The sequence below is a fragment of the Pristiophorus japonicus genome, chromosome 16 (assembly GCF_044704955.1).
Source record: "Pristiophorus japonicus isolate sPriJap1 chromosome 16, sPriJap1.hap1, whole genome shotgun sequence".
Classification (NCBI taxonomy): Eukaryota; Metazoa; Chordata; class Chondrichthyes; family Pristiophoridae; genus Pristiophorus; species Pristiophorus japonicus.
The window spans coordinates 55,492,188-55,510,234 of record NC_091992.1 but is presented as its reverse complement, the minus strand read 5'-3'; the positions used below and the strand labels follow the sequence as shown (position 1 = coordinate 55,510,234).

General features: G+C 46.3%; 1 protein-coding gene across 1 annotated transcript in view; it reads left to right on the top strand.

The window, feature by feature from the left end:
* The window catches only part of LOC139227050 (ras-like protein family member 10B), a 196,809-nt gene that overhangs the window by 98,632 nt on the left and 80,130 nt on the right, over positions 1 to 18,047 (top strand). The window contains exon 2 of the mRNA XM_070858131.1: positions 464 to 588. Within this exon, the coding sequence (XP_070714232.1) occupies positions 464 to 588 (125 nt within the window). The remainder of the gene's footprint in view (positions 1 to 463; positions 589 to 18,047) is intronic.

Below are 18,047 nucleotides of genomic sequence, written 5' to 3'. Positions count from 1 at the left end.
TCCCTCTATTCTCCACCCCGTGGATTCGGGCGGAGAATATTCGCTTTATTCGAATTATCCGCCCCGATTGGGACAGACGACAATTTCAGGCCCTTCATCTTTTGCGACACTGTGTGTGGGGGTTTTCCTGAGTTAGGGTTCCTAATTGTGTCGTGTGTGACACCAACTGAACCGCAGTGCTGGATTCTGTAGGGGGCGTAGTGAGACCTTTCTGAAATATTTGATCAGTCAGACATCTCCTCTACATTCCATAATTACAGCAAGTGACGGGAGGAGGAATCAGATGTGGCACATCCCTTTAAGCATGTTTTATGGGACATTCCCTCTTTATTTGGCCTGTAATGCTAATCATTCTATTGGGCACTAACATCAGGAAGTGTTTGTTTTAATTTTTAAGACTGTTTATTCTAAACCAATAATTGAGGAGCTGATGGATTAATCCTGGTTTGCATGTCAATTCCAGGAATGGGCGGACACATGCTGTCGAGGACTGAGGAGTGCTCATGCCTACGTACTGGTGTATGACATCTGCTGCTTTGACAGCTTTGAATACATCAAAACAATTCGGCAACAAATATTAGACACAAGGTAAGAGGAGCTTGACGTGAATGAAATCTTAATTGGAACTCTAACCCACTGTACTTCTTCTTATTGAAATGTATAAGATTCTGAGGGGGCTTGACAGGGTAGATGCAGAGAGGATGTTTCCCTCGTGGGGGGATCTAGAACTAGGGGGCATAGTTTCAAAATAAGGGGTCGCCCATTTAAGATGGAAATGAGGAGGAATTTCTTCTCTCAGAGGGTCGTGAATCTTTGGAATTCTCTACCCCAGAGAGCTATGGAGGCTGGGTCACTGAATATATTTAAGGTGGAGATAGACAGATTTTTGAATGATAAGGGAATAAAGGGATATGGGGAAAGGGCAGTGAAGTGGAGTTGAGGCCATGATCTTATTGAATGGCGGAGCAGGCTCGAATGGCCTACTCCTGCTCTTATTTCTTATGTTCTTCCTAGAACATTTGTGTGTCGATCTCTGACCACCATGGCCCAGTTGGTAGCACACTCTGACCTCTGAGCCAGAGGGTTGTGGGTTCAGTTTCCACTACAGAGACTAGAACACAAAATTCAGGCTGACACTCCAGTGCAGTGCTGAGGGAGCGCTGCACTGTCGGAGGTGCCGTCTTTCAGATGAGAAGTTAAACCGAGGCCTCGTCTGCCCGCTCAGATGGACGTAAAACACCACTTGGCACTGTTTTGAAGAAGAGCAAGTGAGATATCCCAGGTGTCCTGGTCAATATTTATCCCTCAATAAACATCACTAATACGGATTATCTGATCAACCACATGGCTGGGACTTTTCTGTGCGCTGATTGGCAACCACGTTTCCTGCATTACAACAGTGACTATTCTTGAAAAGCACTTAGTTGGTTGCAAAGTGCTTTGGGACATCCTGAGGTCATGAAAGGCGTGAGGTTATTGGGGGAAGTAAGCGTAGAAATTGTGGAGGTGCTGGCCACAATCTCAAAATCCTCCTTCGATACGGGGATAGTGCCAACGGACTGGAGGATTGCAAATGTTACATTCTTGTTCAAAAGTGGGAGGGCTAAAGCGGACAGTTGGTGTTGTGTAAGTGAACTTTCAAAAGGCGTTTGACAAAGTACCACATATTAGGCCTGTTAGCAAAATTGAAGGATGAAACCGACAGTAGCAGCCACAATTGGCTAAGGGATTGAAACAGAGAGTTGCGGTGAACTGGAGGGTGGTATACAGAGGTGTTCCTCTGGGTTCAGTATCAGGACCACTGCTGCTTTTGGTACACATTAATGAGTTGGAATTGGGGTTACGGGGCACAATTTTGCAATTTGCAGATGACACGAAACTTGGAAGTGTAGTAAACACTGAGGAAGATAGAAATAGACCTTAAGAAGACAGACAGGCTGGTGGAATGAGCGGACATGTGGCTCATGAAATCTAACCCAGAAAAGTGTGAGGTGATACATTTTGGTACGAAGAATGAGGAGAGGCAATCCATGCTAAATGCTGCAATTTTAAAGGGGGTTGCAAGAAGAGAGCGACTTGGGGGTGTTTGTGCACATATCTTTGAAGGAGGCAGGGCAGGTTAACAAAGCAATTAATAAAGCATTTGGGATTCTGGGCTGTATAAGTAGAGGTCTGGGAGGAATTTTAACATGTGTGAGTGGGTGGCAGTGGGTGCGGGTGAGGGGTTAAATGGGCAAAAGAAATCGAAGCGTATCAGGAAGCCGGCTCCAACCCACGGACTTCCGGCTTTAACGGAGGCGGGACAGGGGAAGGCAGAGAACCCGCTCCCAGGAGGCGGATAGGCATTTTAAATATGTTAATAAAATAACAACAACAACTTGTATTTATATAGCACCTTTAACATAGTAAAACGTCCAAAGGCACGTCACAGAAGTGTTATAAGACAAAAATGTTACACGGGGCCACACAAGGAGAAATTAGGGCACATGACCAAAGGGTTGATCAAAGAGGTAGGCTTTAAGAACATAAAAAATAGGAGCAGGAGTCGGCTATTTGGCCCCTTGAGCCTGCTCTGCCATTCAATAAGATCATGGCTGATCTGATCTTGGCCTCAACTCCACTTCCCTGCCTGCTCCCCATAACCCTTGACTCCCTTGACTTAAGGAGCTGGATAAAGATTCAATAGTAGCCTTCAAAAGGGAATTGGATGAAAATTTGAAGGAGAAAAAAAATGCAGGGATATGGGGCAAGAGTGGGGGAGTGGGACTAACTGAGTTGCTTTTCGAAGGAGCCGGTGCAGACTCGATGGGCCGAATGGCTTCCTTCTGAGCTGTTCTGTGATTCTAAGTCTTTCTCTTTCCTTTCCTCTATCATGTACAGATATCATGTACATCTCTGTACAGATCCTAGTGAAAATGACCACAGCAGGATACACATGTCAAACAATTGCTCAACCCTGCCCTTTCCTTCATACCTTTCCCATCACATGAGTGGTGGCCAAGCTGAGAGACAAACACAGCTTGCTTCCAAGCCTCTGCCAGCATCAATCTGCTCCCACCAGGCGAGTCAGCTCTGCCTCATTTGGAGTGAGACTCACTCGCTTTCATTTCAGTACCTCCACTATTGTCAACACTCAGCTCTAAATTGCGATGGCACTTTGGCAGGCAGTGGGAAAGTCCGATTGTAGTCAAGACCATCATGCCCTTCAACAGCAGGTTTGAGGGGCAATAGTCGACCTTGTCGTTCGAAGGAGTCACTTCTTACAGTGGGATGAGAGGAGCTGGTAAGCAGGTAATGGTAAAGAGGAAGCGATGGCCTGCAGCCCCTGATTATTGTGATTTAAGTTCAAGCGGGCTTTCACTACAGCTACACTTGTACTTCTCTCCAGCTTATCCCAGCACCAAACTGTACACCCATTGGTCAGGTGATGCACCAGTGCCGGTACCAGTCAGTGAGAGCAGGGACAATCTGAAATCTGCCGATCACAGGGATGCAGGCTGGGAAATTATCTCAGTTTTTGAAGTTACGGTGCTGTGGTATCTTTTTTAGGAATCATTTGATACGATTCTACCTTTAGTAGAGATGTTAAATAACTTGGTTTTACGAGCAATTAAAAGAAAAGAGAGACTTGCATTTTTATGGCATCTTTCACAACGTCAGGACATCCCAAAGCTCTTTATAAACAGTACTATTGGAGTGTAGTCACTTGTTGTGATGTAGGAAACACAGCAGCCAATATGCGCACAGCAAGGTCCCACAAACAACAATGAAATAAATGAGATCATCTGTTTTAGTTGTTGGTTGAGGTATAAATGTTGACCAGGGCATTGGGAGAATTCGCCTGCTCTTCTTCGAATATTGCCGTGGGATGGTTTATATCCACCTAAGAGAGCAGGCGGGGCCTCGGTTTAATATTTTATCTGAAAGACGGCACTGCACTAGGAGCGTCAGCCTAGATTTTGGGCTCAAGCCTCTGAAGTGGGACTCGAAGCCTCAACCTTCTAACTCTGATTTATTGGCAATTCACCCATGATTTATCCAATTCTCTAGGTGCCCACTCCAGATGTTGCTGGCTGGTGTTAGGCTGCTCTGATGGCAACATGTGCCCAGGCAATGATGCCTTGTACACAGACAAAGCCAGTCACTGCTACAAATCCTCGAGCTCTCATTGGTTGATTGTTGAGGTCAATGGGGAAAGATGATGTACTGGTCAGCCCAGCCGCCATTAATCTGATGAACCGATTCCATTTCACTGCAGCCAACTGCTATACATACAGAGAGAAGCAGTGCATCCATCAGACAAGCAGTGTTCCTTGGAGATACAGACAACAAGGATACCATTATCAGATGATTGGGTTAATCTTGGTGAAGTACGTGTTGCAGTGCTCCTACATGGGCAATATACTGTCAGTAAAAGTACTAGAACTAGATTCAGTAAGAGGAACAGTCAATACTGATTGATTTCCCTATTTGGCATCAAACACATGAGAACCTTTAGAGTGTGTGACCTTGCAGGGAATAGGGAATGGAGGGAAGGAGAAGTGCATGGCACAATATCAGATTGCACTGTTTCGGAGGGAGCAGAAAATGGAGATGTTGGATATCATTCACATCTACTGTGTTCAGTAATGAGGAAAGACCTCTATTCTGTCACCTCTCAGCTTTTTCATTTTCTAGAAAAACGACTCCAGCTTGTTCATTGTTCCCTGATGGGTACAATTCTTCAGTTCTGGCATCATCATTTTCAGCCTTTTTAGCACTTTCTTCAGTACCTCTATGTCCTTTCTATAATATGGTGACCAGAACTGTGCACAGTATGTGGTCTAACCAAGGTTCGATATAATTTTAACATAACTTGTCTGCTTTTCAGTTCCATTCCTCTAAAAATGAACCCCAGTTCTCGGTTTATGTTTTATGGCCTTATTAGCCTGCGTGGCTACTTTTAATGATTTGTGAATCTGTACCCCTAGATCTCGTTGTACCTGCACCCCATTTAGACTTTAGGTGGCGAAATTTGGGGTGTTGGCTAACGACGTTTCGCCTGGGCATGGCACCGCTACCGACTCCCGCGAAATTCCGTGGGAGTTTAGCAGCGACGGTAACTGGTAGCACCCCACTCCAACCAGTGCAGCAATCCGGTTTCACACCGGCAGGCCACTCCCCGGTGCTCCAGGGAGGGCCTCCGTTTCCCACCCGAAGAGTCAGACGCTTGGCCTTCCCCTTTAATGAAGGGGAGCGCTCTGTCTACAGGGCAGCACTGCGTGTCTCACCACATAGTGGCATATTTTGTGCTCCACTTACTCTCGGGGGCGGTAAGCCGAATATAGGTCACGGGGCAGGAAATCTGCGCCGGGCACAGGAACCCCCGCCTCGCAGCTGGTACTGCCCCCAAAACGGGCGCTATGCAATTTCAGTCCATTATTATTCCTCTCACCAAAATGCGCGACCTCACACTTATCTATATTGATGTTCATTTGCTAATTACATGCCCGTTCTGCAAGTTTATTTCCACTGATGGGGGAGACTAGAACTAGATGGCATAATCTTAGAATAAGGGGCCGCCCATTTAAAACTGAGATGAGGAGAAATTTCTTCTCTCAGAGGGTTGTAAATCTGTGGAACTTGCTGCCTCAGAGAGCTGTGGAAACTGGGACATTGAATAAATTTAAGACAGAGATAGACAGTTTCTTAACAGATAAGCTAATAAGGGGTTATGGGGAGTGGGCAGGGAAGTGGACCTGAGTCCATGATCTTATTACAATGGCGGAGCAGGCTCGAGGGGCCAAATGGCTTACTCCTGCTCCTGTTTCTTATGTTCTTATGTTTATTAATATCTTACTCTATTTTGTTGTTGTTTCCTCAGTAGTAACTTCACCCCACAATGTGTCATCCACATATTTTGAAATTGTACTTCTGATTCCCTGCTCCAAATTGTTTGTGTAAACGATGAACAACAGTGGTTCCAGCACCGGCCTCTGCAGAACACCACTTCCCACCTCCCGCCAGTCTGAGTAATACCTTTAGTCTCTACTCTCGATTATCTGCTTTGTAGCCAGCTTGCTCTCCGTCCTCGTACTTGCCCCCTGACTCCGACCTTAGTCCTGCATCGACTATATGGTAGCTTATTGAAGGCCTTTTGAAAATCCAAGTATATTACATTTAATACATTACCCTTACTCCACCCCAACAATATGCCTCAGTTCCACTCTCAGAAGAGCACCTCCTCCTGTACCTGAGTGACATTGTGTCCATATCCCACACCAACCATCCTATACTCTCCCCGAGTGTGAATTGGTGGAGCTCCGTGCTGGTGCCCACTCGGAGCTGGATTGGGCCTACCCAAACCCATTTCATATAGAATCCTCACAGCCAGCAGACTACAAACATCAGTTGGTTTTGAACCCAGGTCCCAGAGTCCCAGAGCTCAAAGACTAGTGTCTAACCCATTGGGACATCATTCCCAGCACTTCGAATAACATTTTATAACCTTGCATCATTTGGTAAATATAAACCAACTGATGTAAATATGAATGTAAGGAGAATTAACAGGCACAGGTCTCATTCAAATACTAGCATTACCCATAAGGGATGGGCAATAAATACTGGCCTTGTCAGCGACATTCATATCCTATGAACGAATAAAAATAAACAACTGAAATGTAGACTAGGTCAGTGAAAGAGCTGGGGGGAGAAATTCAATAGCGCCCTGTTTGGGGTGTTAGTTCAAGAAAATTTTGGAAATTTAGCGCTGGGTGCTAATGATTCTGAACGTCGACTAAATTGGGCTTTAGCGCTCCAGGAAGGAAGTGGGACGTTAACTCAAATGCCAATGACCCCAGTGGGGTCCTTGTCCTCCTGCTCCTCCTCCTCCTCCTGAGGTGGGGGAGCTATGCCTGGTGGCAATGCCTGCGCCCTCATGATGGCCAGGTTGTGCAGCATGTAGCAGATGACGATGAAAAGGGGCACCTGCTCAGCTGAGTACTGGAGGGCTCCTCCCGAGTGGTCAAGGCAGCAGAACTATTACTTGAGCACTCCGGTGGTCTGCTCAATGATGTTCCTGGTGGCAGCATGGCTCTCATTATAAAAGTGCTGGGTAGGAGTGTTGGGGTTGTGGAGGGGAGTCATGAGTTGGAGAGTGGATAGCCCTTGTCCCTGAGCAGTCAGCTGCGAGCTTGATGTGGTGGCTGGAAGAGAGCTGGTACACCGGTCTGGCGCAGGATGAAGGCATCATGGCTGCTGCCAGGATAGCAGGCATTGACGGTGAGGATTCTGCATGTGTGGTTGCACACCAACTACACGTTCAGTGAGTGGTAGCCTTTGTGGTTACAGAATACCTCAGGATTGTTAAGCTGTGCCGCAAAGTGATGTGGGTGCAGTCAGTGGTGCCCTGCACCATGGGGATGTCCGCTATCCTGCTGAAGCCACATGCACGCTCGTGCTGCTTCTCTCTGGTGATGGGGAAGGAGATGTAGTCCCTCCTCCTTCTGTACAGAGCATCTATGACCTCATGGATGGAGCAATGGATGGCAAACTGGGAGATGTTGTAGATGTCTCCTATTGCACACTGGAAAGATCCACTGATGTAGAAATTGAGCGCAATGGTGACCTTGACTGACATTGAGAGAGCCGTCCTCATCCTGGTCTGAGAGTGCTTGTTCCAAGATTAATTTTCTGTTTGTCTGCAAGGGGCTGTTGTTGCTGTCTATTCAGATGGTGCAGTAATGGGACTTCACTCAGTGCAGTACTTGGCTTTTCGGAGATGGCACAGGGAAGGTAGAAGGTGCTGGTCCCATCCAGAGCCTTTCTGACAGTCTCATCGAAGATTCAACCAAGCCGCATTCAACCGCAGTTTCTGATGGTCACCTGAAGGATGACTCAGGATTATATCTAGGGAAGAACTTGGAAGTTCCGAGGTAGGAACTGTAGATCCGGACAAGACACCACCGGTAACCTTCATTGGTCATTGTTAGTACCATTTGTAAGCAGAGCCACAGGCTGGTGCATCAGTAGTCCTCTCTTCAGATTGGCTTGCTGAGAAATGGCCTTCCTGACTCTTTCCATCAGTCCCTGGGTCACAGAATGTACAGTGTGTTCTCAGTCCGTCAAGGACATGAGGTGAAACGAGTCCAAGTGATGGAGGGGATTGATATAAAAAGAAACCTGAAATAAAACCTGAGGAGATCCTGAGGGTTCAGAGCAAGTATCTCCCCTTAAAGATAAAAAGGTGGGAATAACAAATCTAGAGCCCTGTGGATGTCAAGGGACATACAGGGTAGGATAAAGAAAAAAAAGCAAGGCTTGTGACAGATACCGAGGGCTCAATACTGCAGAAAGTCTAGAAAGTGCAGGGGTGCAATTAAAAAGGATATTTGGCAAGCAAAGAGAGAGCATGAAAAAATGTTGGCAAGTAAAATTAAGGAAAACCCAAAGATGTTTTATAAATACATTAAGAGCAAGAGGATAACTAGAGAAAGAGTGGGGCCTATTCGAGACCAAAAAGGTAATCTGTGTGTGGAGGCGGAAGACGTGGGTATGGTTCTTAATGAATACTTTGCATCTGTTCTCACAAAAGAGAGGGGCGATGCAGACGTTGCAATCATGGAGGAGGAGTGTGAAATATTAGACATGATTAACATAGCGCGAGAGGAGGTATTAAGGGGCTTAACAGCTTTGAAAGTGAATAAATCCCCAGGCCAGGATGAAATGTATCCCAGGCTGTTGAGAAGCAAAAGAGGAAATAACAGAGGCTCTGACCATCATTTTCCAATCCTCTCTGGCTACAGGTGTGGTGCCAGAGGACTGGAGAACTGATAATGTTGTACCTTTGTTTAAAAATGGAGAAAGGGATAGACCAAGTAATTACAGGGCAGTCAGCCTCACCTCAGTGGTGGGAAAATTATTGGAAACAATTCTGAGGGATGGGATAAATCTTCATTTAAAAAGACAAGGATTAATCAAAGATAGTTAGCATGGATTTGTTAAGGGAAGGTCATGTCTGACGAACTTAATTGAATTATTTGAGGAGGTAACAGGGAGGGTTGATGAGGGTAGTGCGTTTGATGTAATGTATATGGATTTTTGCAAGGCTTTTGATAAGGTCCCACATGGCAGACTGGTCATGAAAGTAGAAGACCATGGGATCCAGGGCAAAGTGGCAAGTTGGATCCAAAATTGGCTCAGAGGCAGGAAGCAAAGGGTAATGGTTTATAGGTGGTTTTGTGACTGGAAGGCTGTTTCCAGTGGGGTTCCGCAGAGCTCAGTAGTAGGTCCCTTGCTTTTTGTGGTATATAGCAATGATTTAGACTTCAATGTAGAGGGTATGATTAAGAAGTTTGCAGATGATACTAAAATCGGCTATGTGGTTGATAATGAAGAAGAAAGCTATAGACTGCAGGAAGATACCAATGATCTGGTCAGGTGGACAGAACAGTGGCAAATGGAATTTAATCCAGAGATGTGTGAGGTAGTGCATTTGGGGAGGGCTAACAAGGCATGACAACACATTAAATGGTAGGCACTGAGAAATGTAGAGAAAAAAAGGGACCTTGGAGTGCAGGACCACAGATCCCTGAAGGTAGCAGGCCAGGTAGATAAGGTGATTAAGAAGACATACGGGATACTTTCTTTTATTAGCCGAGGCATAGAATATAAGAGCAGGGAGGTTATGCTTTAACTGTATAAAATGCTAGTTAGGCCACAGCTGGAGTACTGCGTGCAGTTCTGGTCACCGCATTACTGGGAAGATCTGATTGCACGAGAGAGGGTACAGAGGAGCTTTACGAGGATGTTGCCTAGACTGGAGAATTTTAGCTACGAGGCAAGATTGGATCGGCTGGGTTTGTTTTCTTTGGAACAGAGGAGGCTGAGGGGAAACCTGATTGAGGTGTATAAAATTATGAGGGGCCTGGATAGAGTGGATAGGAAGGACTTGTTTCCCTTAGCAGAGGGGTCAACAAACAGGGGGCATAGATTTAAAGTAATTGGTAGGAGGTTTAGAGGTGATATGAGGGGTAATTTCTTCACCCAGAGGATGATGAGGGTCAGGAACTCACTGCCTGAAAGGGTGGTAGGGGTAGAAACCCTCACCACATTTAAAAAGTACTTGGATATGCACTTGAAGTGCCATAACCTGCAGGGCTACGGACCAAGAGTTGGAAAGTGGGATTAGGCTGGATAGCCTCTAGTTGGCCGGCATGGACACAATGGGCTGAAATGGCCTCCTTCCGTGCTGTAAACACCTATGATTTCTATGAAAACCAGAATGTTACCAACAGAGCCAAACTGACGCGAGTAAATCATGAATATTCCTGTAAAGTAGTAGCACACGATATTCGTGAGTAATTTTCTTTGGGGCCTCAGACAGGTTCCTGCCATTTGAAGACGAGCAGGGGAGTTCTCCGTGAGTCCTGGCTAATAATTCTACCACAGACAACTTCATTATCAAACAGATTATCCAGTCACTACTTCATTGCTGTTTGTGGGACCTCGTTGTGCACAAATTGGCTGCCTTGTTGCCTTCAGTAACTACACTAAAAAAGACTTCATTGGCGGTAAAGCGCTTTAGGACATTCTGAGGTGATGAAAGGCACTATATAAATGCAAGTTCCTTCCCTTTTTCTAAAAAAATAACTCCACTGGGAGTCGGGTGGAACCTACCAGAAAATGGAAGAGAGCCAATTGTGCCAGCATCCCACTGACTCCGGCAAAATAACATCAAGGTAGCCCGAGGGTTGGAGCCAAGGGTGTTGGGATTCCAAATGCTGGCAGTTTCCTGCTCTCCCCCAGTTCAGTTGGGAACTGGTGTGTTATTGGACACCAGATGAGATGTGATGCTCCAGCTTCCACATGGGAACAAACCTTCAATTTAAAATAAAAACTCAAATCTCTCGAGTGGCTCCTTTCCCCAGGCAGGGGTCTCAGGGAGGTGGGGGGGTACGGGTTTCAGCAATTCCCCGCCCCAGGTTGATGGACAGGTGAAGGACTTTCCAGCCACGTGCCCCAGGTCCACCTGTAGCGGTGTGGGCAGCAATACTCGGAACTCCTACACGGCAAGCGAGCCCCAGGTGGGCAGAGGAAATGTTTCAAGGACACCCTCAAAGCCTCCTTGATAAAATGCAACTTCCCCACCGACACCTGGGAGTCCCTGGCCCAAGACCGCCCTATGTGGAGGAAGAGCACCTTGAGTCTCGTCGCTGAGAGCATGCAGAAACCAAGCGCAGGCAGCGGAAGGAGCGTGCAGCAAACCAGACTCCCCACCCACCCTTTCCTTCAACCACTGTCTGTCCCACCTGTGACAGAGACTGTAATTCCTGTATTGGGATGTTCAGTCACCTAAGAACTCACTTTTAGAGTGGAAGCAAGTCTTCCTCAATCTCGAGGGACTGCCTATGATGATGATGGGCGGCTATTAGCTCCCTGCAAACCAGGCACCAACCCGCTGACCTTCCAAACTCCGGTGGGGTCAGTCCTGGAGGTTGCCGGCCGGGATCACAGCCTGCGAACTTTCGGCGCCATAGCTGTTACAGATAGATGGACAAGACAATTATTGGCAGGCAGACATAATGCAGCAGGTAAGATCGTAGAAGAGGAGATAACTGGGTGTCACAAATTACACGGGGGTTCACACTATGATGAGACCGCGAAGGTGCTACATGAATGAATTTCTCTAGCTGCGTTAACATGTCACAGATCCTATGTTTAAAGGCTAATGGTCCAGGTAATTGGAAGTTAGAGCTTAAATTAGAGTCATATAATGGTGTACAAGTGCGATATCGCAGGGACAGAGAACTTGAGAGGAATTGGGTCTGTGCAGACTGTGCGAGAAGCGCAGAACCCACAGGGGATAGAAATTCATCTCGGGTGGTATCGCAAATTGAGCGCTATCGAATTGGCCGCCTGTTAGGGTCCCGCCTATTGAGCAGGTCCGCGTACTGCAATGGCAGTGAATATCGAATGAAAAGAAAAGACAGAAAGACTTGGATTTATACAGCGCATTTCACGACCACCGGATGTCTCAAAGCGCTTTACAGCCAATGAAGTACATAAGAACATAAGAACATAAGAAATAAGAACAGGAGTAGGGCATACAACCCCTCGAGACTGCTCCGCCATTCAATAAGATCATGGCTGATCTGATCATGGACTCAGCTCCACTTCCCTGCCCGCTCCCCATAACCCCTTATCCCCTTATCATTTAAGAAACTGTCTATTTCGGTCTTAAATTTATTCAATGTCCCAACTTCCACAGCTCTCTGAGGTAGCGAATTCCACAGATTTACAACCCTCTGAGAGAAGAAATTTCTCCTCATCACAGTTTTAAATGGGCGGCTCCTTCTCCTCCATCCGTGGAAATATCCTCTCTGCATCCACTTTGTCAAGCCCCCTCATAATCTTATACGTTTCCATAAGATCACCTTTCATTCTTCTGAATTCCAATGAGTAGAGGCCCAACCTACTCAACCTTTCCTCATAAGTCAACCCCCTCATCTCCGGAATCAACCTAGTGAACCTTCTCTGAACTGCCTCCAAAGCAAGTATATCTTTTCGTAAATATGGAAACCAAAACTGCACGCAGTATTCCAGGTATGGCCTCACCAATACCCTGTATAACTGTAGCAAGACTTCCCTGCTTTTATACTCCATCCCCTTTGCAATAAAGGCCAAGATACCAGTGGCCTTGCTGCACCTGCATATGATCCTTTTGTGTTTCATGCACAAGTACCCCCAGGTCCCGCTGTACTGCAGCACTTTGCAATCTATCTCCATTTAAATAATAACCTGCTCTTAAATTTTTTTCTGTCAAAGTGCATGACCTCACACTGAAGTGTAGTCAGTGTTGTAATGTGGGAAATGCGGCAGCCAATTTGCGCACAGCAAGTTCTCACGTTGATTGAGGGATAAATATTGGCCAGGACACCGGGGATAACTCCCCTGCTCTTCTTTGAAATAGTGCCATAGGATCTTTGATGTCCACCTGAGAGAGCAGACGAAGCCTCGGTTTAACCTCTCATCCAAAAGACAGCATTTCCAACACTCCCTCAGCACTGCACTGGAGTGTCAGCCTAGATCCACAACCTTCTGACTCACAGCTAACATGAGGTGTATAATAGACGGCTGATTCAAGACCGTCTGCTTAACTCTGCTGTCCTAGACGAATTACTACCCCGCAATATGCATCATTTGATTTAGATATTCAATAATTTGTACAATATATTACTTCAATGTGTGCACAGTGATTGTGCACAAGCGTGAAATAATGCCCGTAACGATGATTCCATTTCCCAATCACTCCGTGTGCTTCCTTTTACTCTTATTTATACACGTTAACAAAAACCCAGCCATCCCGCAGCAAACAGCACCCACCAGAGCCGCAAACATCTCCATCCCTGTTTGACACAGGCGCTCACACAGAGACATAACACTGTGGGAGAGGTCGCTCGTGAGCTGCAGCAGCAACCGCAGGGCGATTCACTGAGCATTGGTAAGGAAAGATTAGCAGCGGGGGCAGTCGGGAGTAGCCGTCGGCACAGGCCTGTTGCCCAGCTTATTGACTGGCCCTCCTGAATTGTCTGCAGTTAGCCGTGGCTCAGTGGGTCACACTCTCACTTCTGGGTCAGAAGGTTGTGGGTTCAAGCCCCGCTCCAGACACTTGAGCACAGATCTAGACTGACACTTCAATACTGAAGAAGTGTTGCAATGTGGGAGGTGCTGTCTTTTGAATGAGTCATTAAACCGAGGCCCCGTCTGCCCTCTCAGGTGGGCATAAAAGGGCACTATTTCGAAGGGGAACAGGGGAGTTCACCCCAGTGTCCTGGAAAGCAACACCAGAAACCGATCATCTGGTTATTTATCTCTTTGCTGTTTGTGGGAGCTTGCTGTGCAGACATTGGATGCCGTGTTGCCTACATTGCAACAGTGGCTACACTCCAAAAGTACTTTATCAGCTGTGAAGCACTTTAGGATCGTGAAAGACACTACATTTCAAGTACAAGTCTTTCTTCTAAATGCTCAGTGATTCTGCAGGATGAAGATTGCACTTTGGTTAGAGGAAGAAATAAGGCCAAGAACAGTTCTATGACAGGCTGAAGGAAGCAAAACCTTAATATCCTAGTTTAGAAGACCAGAGTTACATACTAAACATGAGGGAGGTTGTAAAGTCATACAACAACTGAGGAAAGAGAAACGATTGATGATGATAAGACAGCAGGAGAGGAAACAACAATCAGATGGATGCACAAGATAATGTCCGAGAGCATTGGACTCTGAGGAATCGCCCAGTGAATGGAGACCTGCTGCAAGTGGGGAAGGACACAGAGCTAATTGTGACAAATGGAGGCCTGTGACCCCTATCAGCAGCTCTAAGAAAAGTGTTCAACACTACGCCACTCAACAGGATCGAGCTGGATACTTGTCTGAGAGAACAACATGGGTTTCAGAGGTCAGCTGTGGGGTGTATCACAGTGTAGGTCCATGTCCGCTGCTGACTTTCCGGGGTCAGGGAAAGACTCCCTACTAGGTCGGAAGGTGAAGTGGAGTTTGCCTGATCTGGAAGAGAGTGGGGGAAGTGGGGGGTGAAGCCGCCTGTAATGTATGCACCTGTGAGTAGGCTGTTGAGTTGTGATTAGCTTAGCCAGTTACGTGATGTTCACAAGACTCAATAAAACCCCAGCCAGTTGGGTTCGGGGGATCCACGATGAGGCAGGTGGTTGTGAGCCTGGTGGATGAACTGGTAATGTGTAGTGTAATTGTTAAACCTTTGTTAACAAACTAGTTCTTAATAGCAATGTGTTGCTATGAATTCTTAAGCAAAGAACCCGTGAAGCAAATACATTACACCGCCAAGTCCCAATTTAGAAAGGATTTCAACGTGAGGGGAGTGATTTGCTCAATTCACAGAGTAGTGCTGCAGGTTGAGCGTCCGAAATCCGGAAACCTCAGGACCGAGACTGTTCCGGATTCAGGGTATTTCTGGATTTTGGAACGTCTTTGCCTGGGCGGAGGTAGATGGGGTCAGGCAGCCGAGGTAAAGGGGCGAGTTCGGGGTGAAGTCGGGTCGCCGAGGGCCAGGGGGAGTCCGGATTTCGGAACATTTTCCGGTTTCCGGACAACCCCGCCACGGATCGGCCCAGTGTCCGGATTCCGGAACATTTGAATTTTGGAACTCTGGATTTTGGATGCTGCACCTGTATTACAGTACTCCACTATATAACAGCACTGCCGTAGATCACAACTGAATAAATTAAGCAAGACCGCTAGCAATGCAACTAGCTTCATTTAAACCACAAATAAATATGTAAAAAAACTTTAAATGCAAAAACAGCTTTAAAAATTATTTTAAAAATTACCTGTATTAAAATTGATAAACATTGTGCAGCAGGTGTACATGTTTCGACCAAAGAACTGGAGTCCAAGTTGAAACTCTGTTTCTCAGGCACTGCTCCACAGCACACCACTATGTGAAATCCGCAGCATGAACAGCACCTGGAGTTAACATCATCTGTTTGTTGTCCTGATCCCATTCCCGTTCCTGGTTTCCCTTCCCTTTGTTTTGGGATGGCTTTGCACCCACCACCTCGCCAATGTCACCCCTGTCAGTTTCAGACAGATTGCAGCGGTCGCCAACGGTGACCTTTGACATCCTATCGGGTGCTGTCACATGCTCCATTTCAGCCAACCAGCGTTTGTCCCACCATCGGTTGCTGGATTGTTTGCTAATCGAATCCCTGACCTCTTTCAGCAGACCCACAGTGTCAGCTGCGGCTCGGTGGGTAGCACTCTCGCCCCTGCATTAGAAGGTTGTGGGTTCAAGTCCCCCTCCAGGTACTTGAGCACAAAAAATCTAGGCTCATGCTTCAGTGCAGGGCTGAGGGAGCGCTGCACTGTCGAAGCTGCTGTTTTCGGATGAGATGTTAAACTGAGACTCTGTCTGTTATGAATGCAACACTATGTAACCAGCATCCTACCGCCACCAGAGGGCATATCTGTTGGAGTCCCAAGGGATCCCAGCATCCCTTGGGAGCACTGTATATAAGCAGGCCTCCCATGCTGTACCAGCACTCTGGAGTTAGAATAAAGAGACTAAGATCACATTTACTCACGTCTACAGTACTCAGTTACATTGCTTTATTTGAGACATAAAACCGTCTGCTCTCTCAGGTGGATGTAAAAGATCCCATGGCTCTATTTCGAAGAAGAGCAGGGAAGTTAACCCCGGTATCCTGGCCAATATTTATCCCTCAATCAACATAACAAAACAGATTACCTGGTCGTTTTCACATTGCTGTTTGTGGGAGCTTGCTTGTGCGCAAATTGGCTGCCGCGTTTCCTACATTACAACAGTGACTACATTCCAAAAGTACTTCATTGGCTGTAAAGCACTTTGAGACGTCCAGTTGTCATGAAAGGCGCTATATAAATGCAAGTCTTTCTTTCGTTCCAACTGCATCCAGGAGAGAGATTCTCTCCACACACTGGGTTACAGTGAGTTCAGCATTACTGTCCATCTCTTCGAGGATCTTCTCTCTCACTCCCTGAGCATAATGTTGCTTCATACAGTAGATGATGCCCTGGGCCAAGGGCTGGATCAGACAGGTGATGCTGTCAGGGGAGAATATAAGTCCGGAGTTCCTCAGCCCAGGGACATGAGGTTGTCTAGAATCAGGCGACCCATTGATCTGAGGCTCAGTCTTTGAGTATATTCAAGACAGAGATCGATAGACTTTTGGATATTAAGGGAATCGAGGGATACGGGAACAGTGCAGGAAAGTGGAGTTGAGGTAGATCAGCCATGATCCCATTGAATGGCGGAGCAGGCTCGAGGGGCCGAATGGCCAACCCCTGCTCCAATTTCTTATGTTCTTATGTTATGTTCTTACGCTCCCATATGTGCAACCATTCAGAAACAATACCTGAAGTCATCCAGGCAGATTTAATTGCACGGTAAACCACAGACAGGTGGTGAACTCCATTAAAACAGCGAGGGTTCTGCGACTTTACAATCACTAGCAGATGGTGTATGCCGTACATATTGCAGCAAACCACAGCGGACGTTCTTTCATTAGCATTTATTGGGCCCAGTGGAGCACCACCTTTTGAAAGGGGACTGTGCCGTATCCAACAGACCCATAGAAAACACAAGTCTCATCACCACTAAAGATGTCGCAGGGTTCGTAACCTTTGAGGAGCCCAGGAAACAGGTTTTCCCTCTACAGCTCTGTACCTGTAATATCGCAGTTAAGCTTTTCCCCGAGTGCATGGCAGAACATTGCATTGCAGCGAGACTTCCATCGCACATTACTTGGAAAATAAGAATCTACGGGGTAGATGAGCAAAGGGATCTCGGAGTACAAATACACAAATCACTAAAGTTGTGATGGATGTAAATAAGGCCATAAAAAAGCAAACCAAGCACCAGGGGTTATCTGTAGAGGGATAGAATTGAAAAGTAGAGAAGTTTTACTAAACCTGTATCGAACTTAGTTAGACTATACTTAGAGTAATGTGTACAGTTCTGGTTGCCATATTATAAAAAAAGATATTGAGGCACCGGAGAGGGTGCAAAAAAGATTTACAAGAATAATGCCAGAAATACGAGGGTATACCTATCAGGAAAGGATGAACAGGCTGGGTCTCTTTTCTCTTGAAAAAAGAAGGCGGAGGGGTGATCTGATAGAGGTCTTTAAAATGATGAAAGGTTTTTATAGAGTAGATACAGAGAGAGTGTTTCCACTTGTGGGGAAGAGCAAAACTATATAAGATAGTGACCAAGAAATCAAATAGGGAATTCAGAAGAAACTTCTTTACACAAAGAGTGGTGAGAATGTGGAACTCGCTACCATAGGGTGTGGTTGAGGCGAATAGTATAGATGCATTTCAGGGGAGCCTAGACAAGCGTATGAGGGAGTAGGGAATAGAGGGTTATAATGTATTTGCATCATGGGTTCTTGGCTTAAGAATTCAGAGCAACACATTGCTATTAAGAACTAGTTGATTTATTATCAAAGGTTTAACAATCACACCACATATTACAAGTTCATCCACCAGGTTCA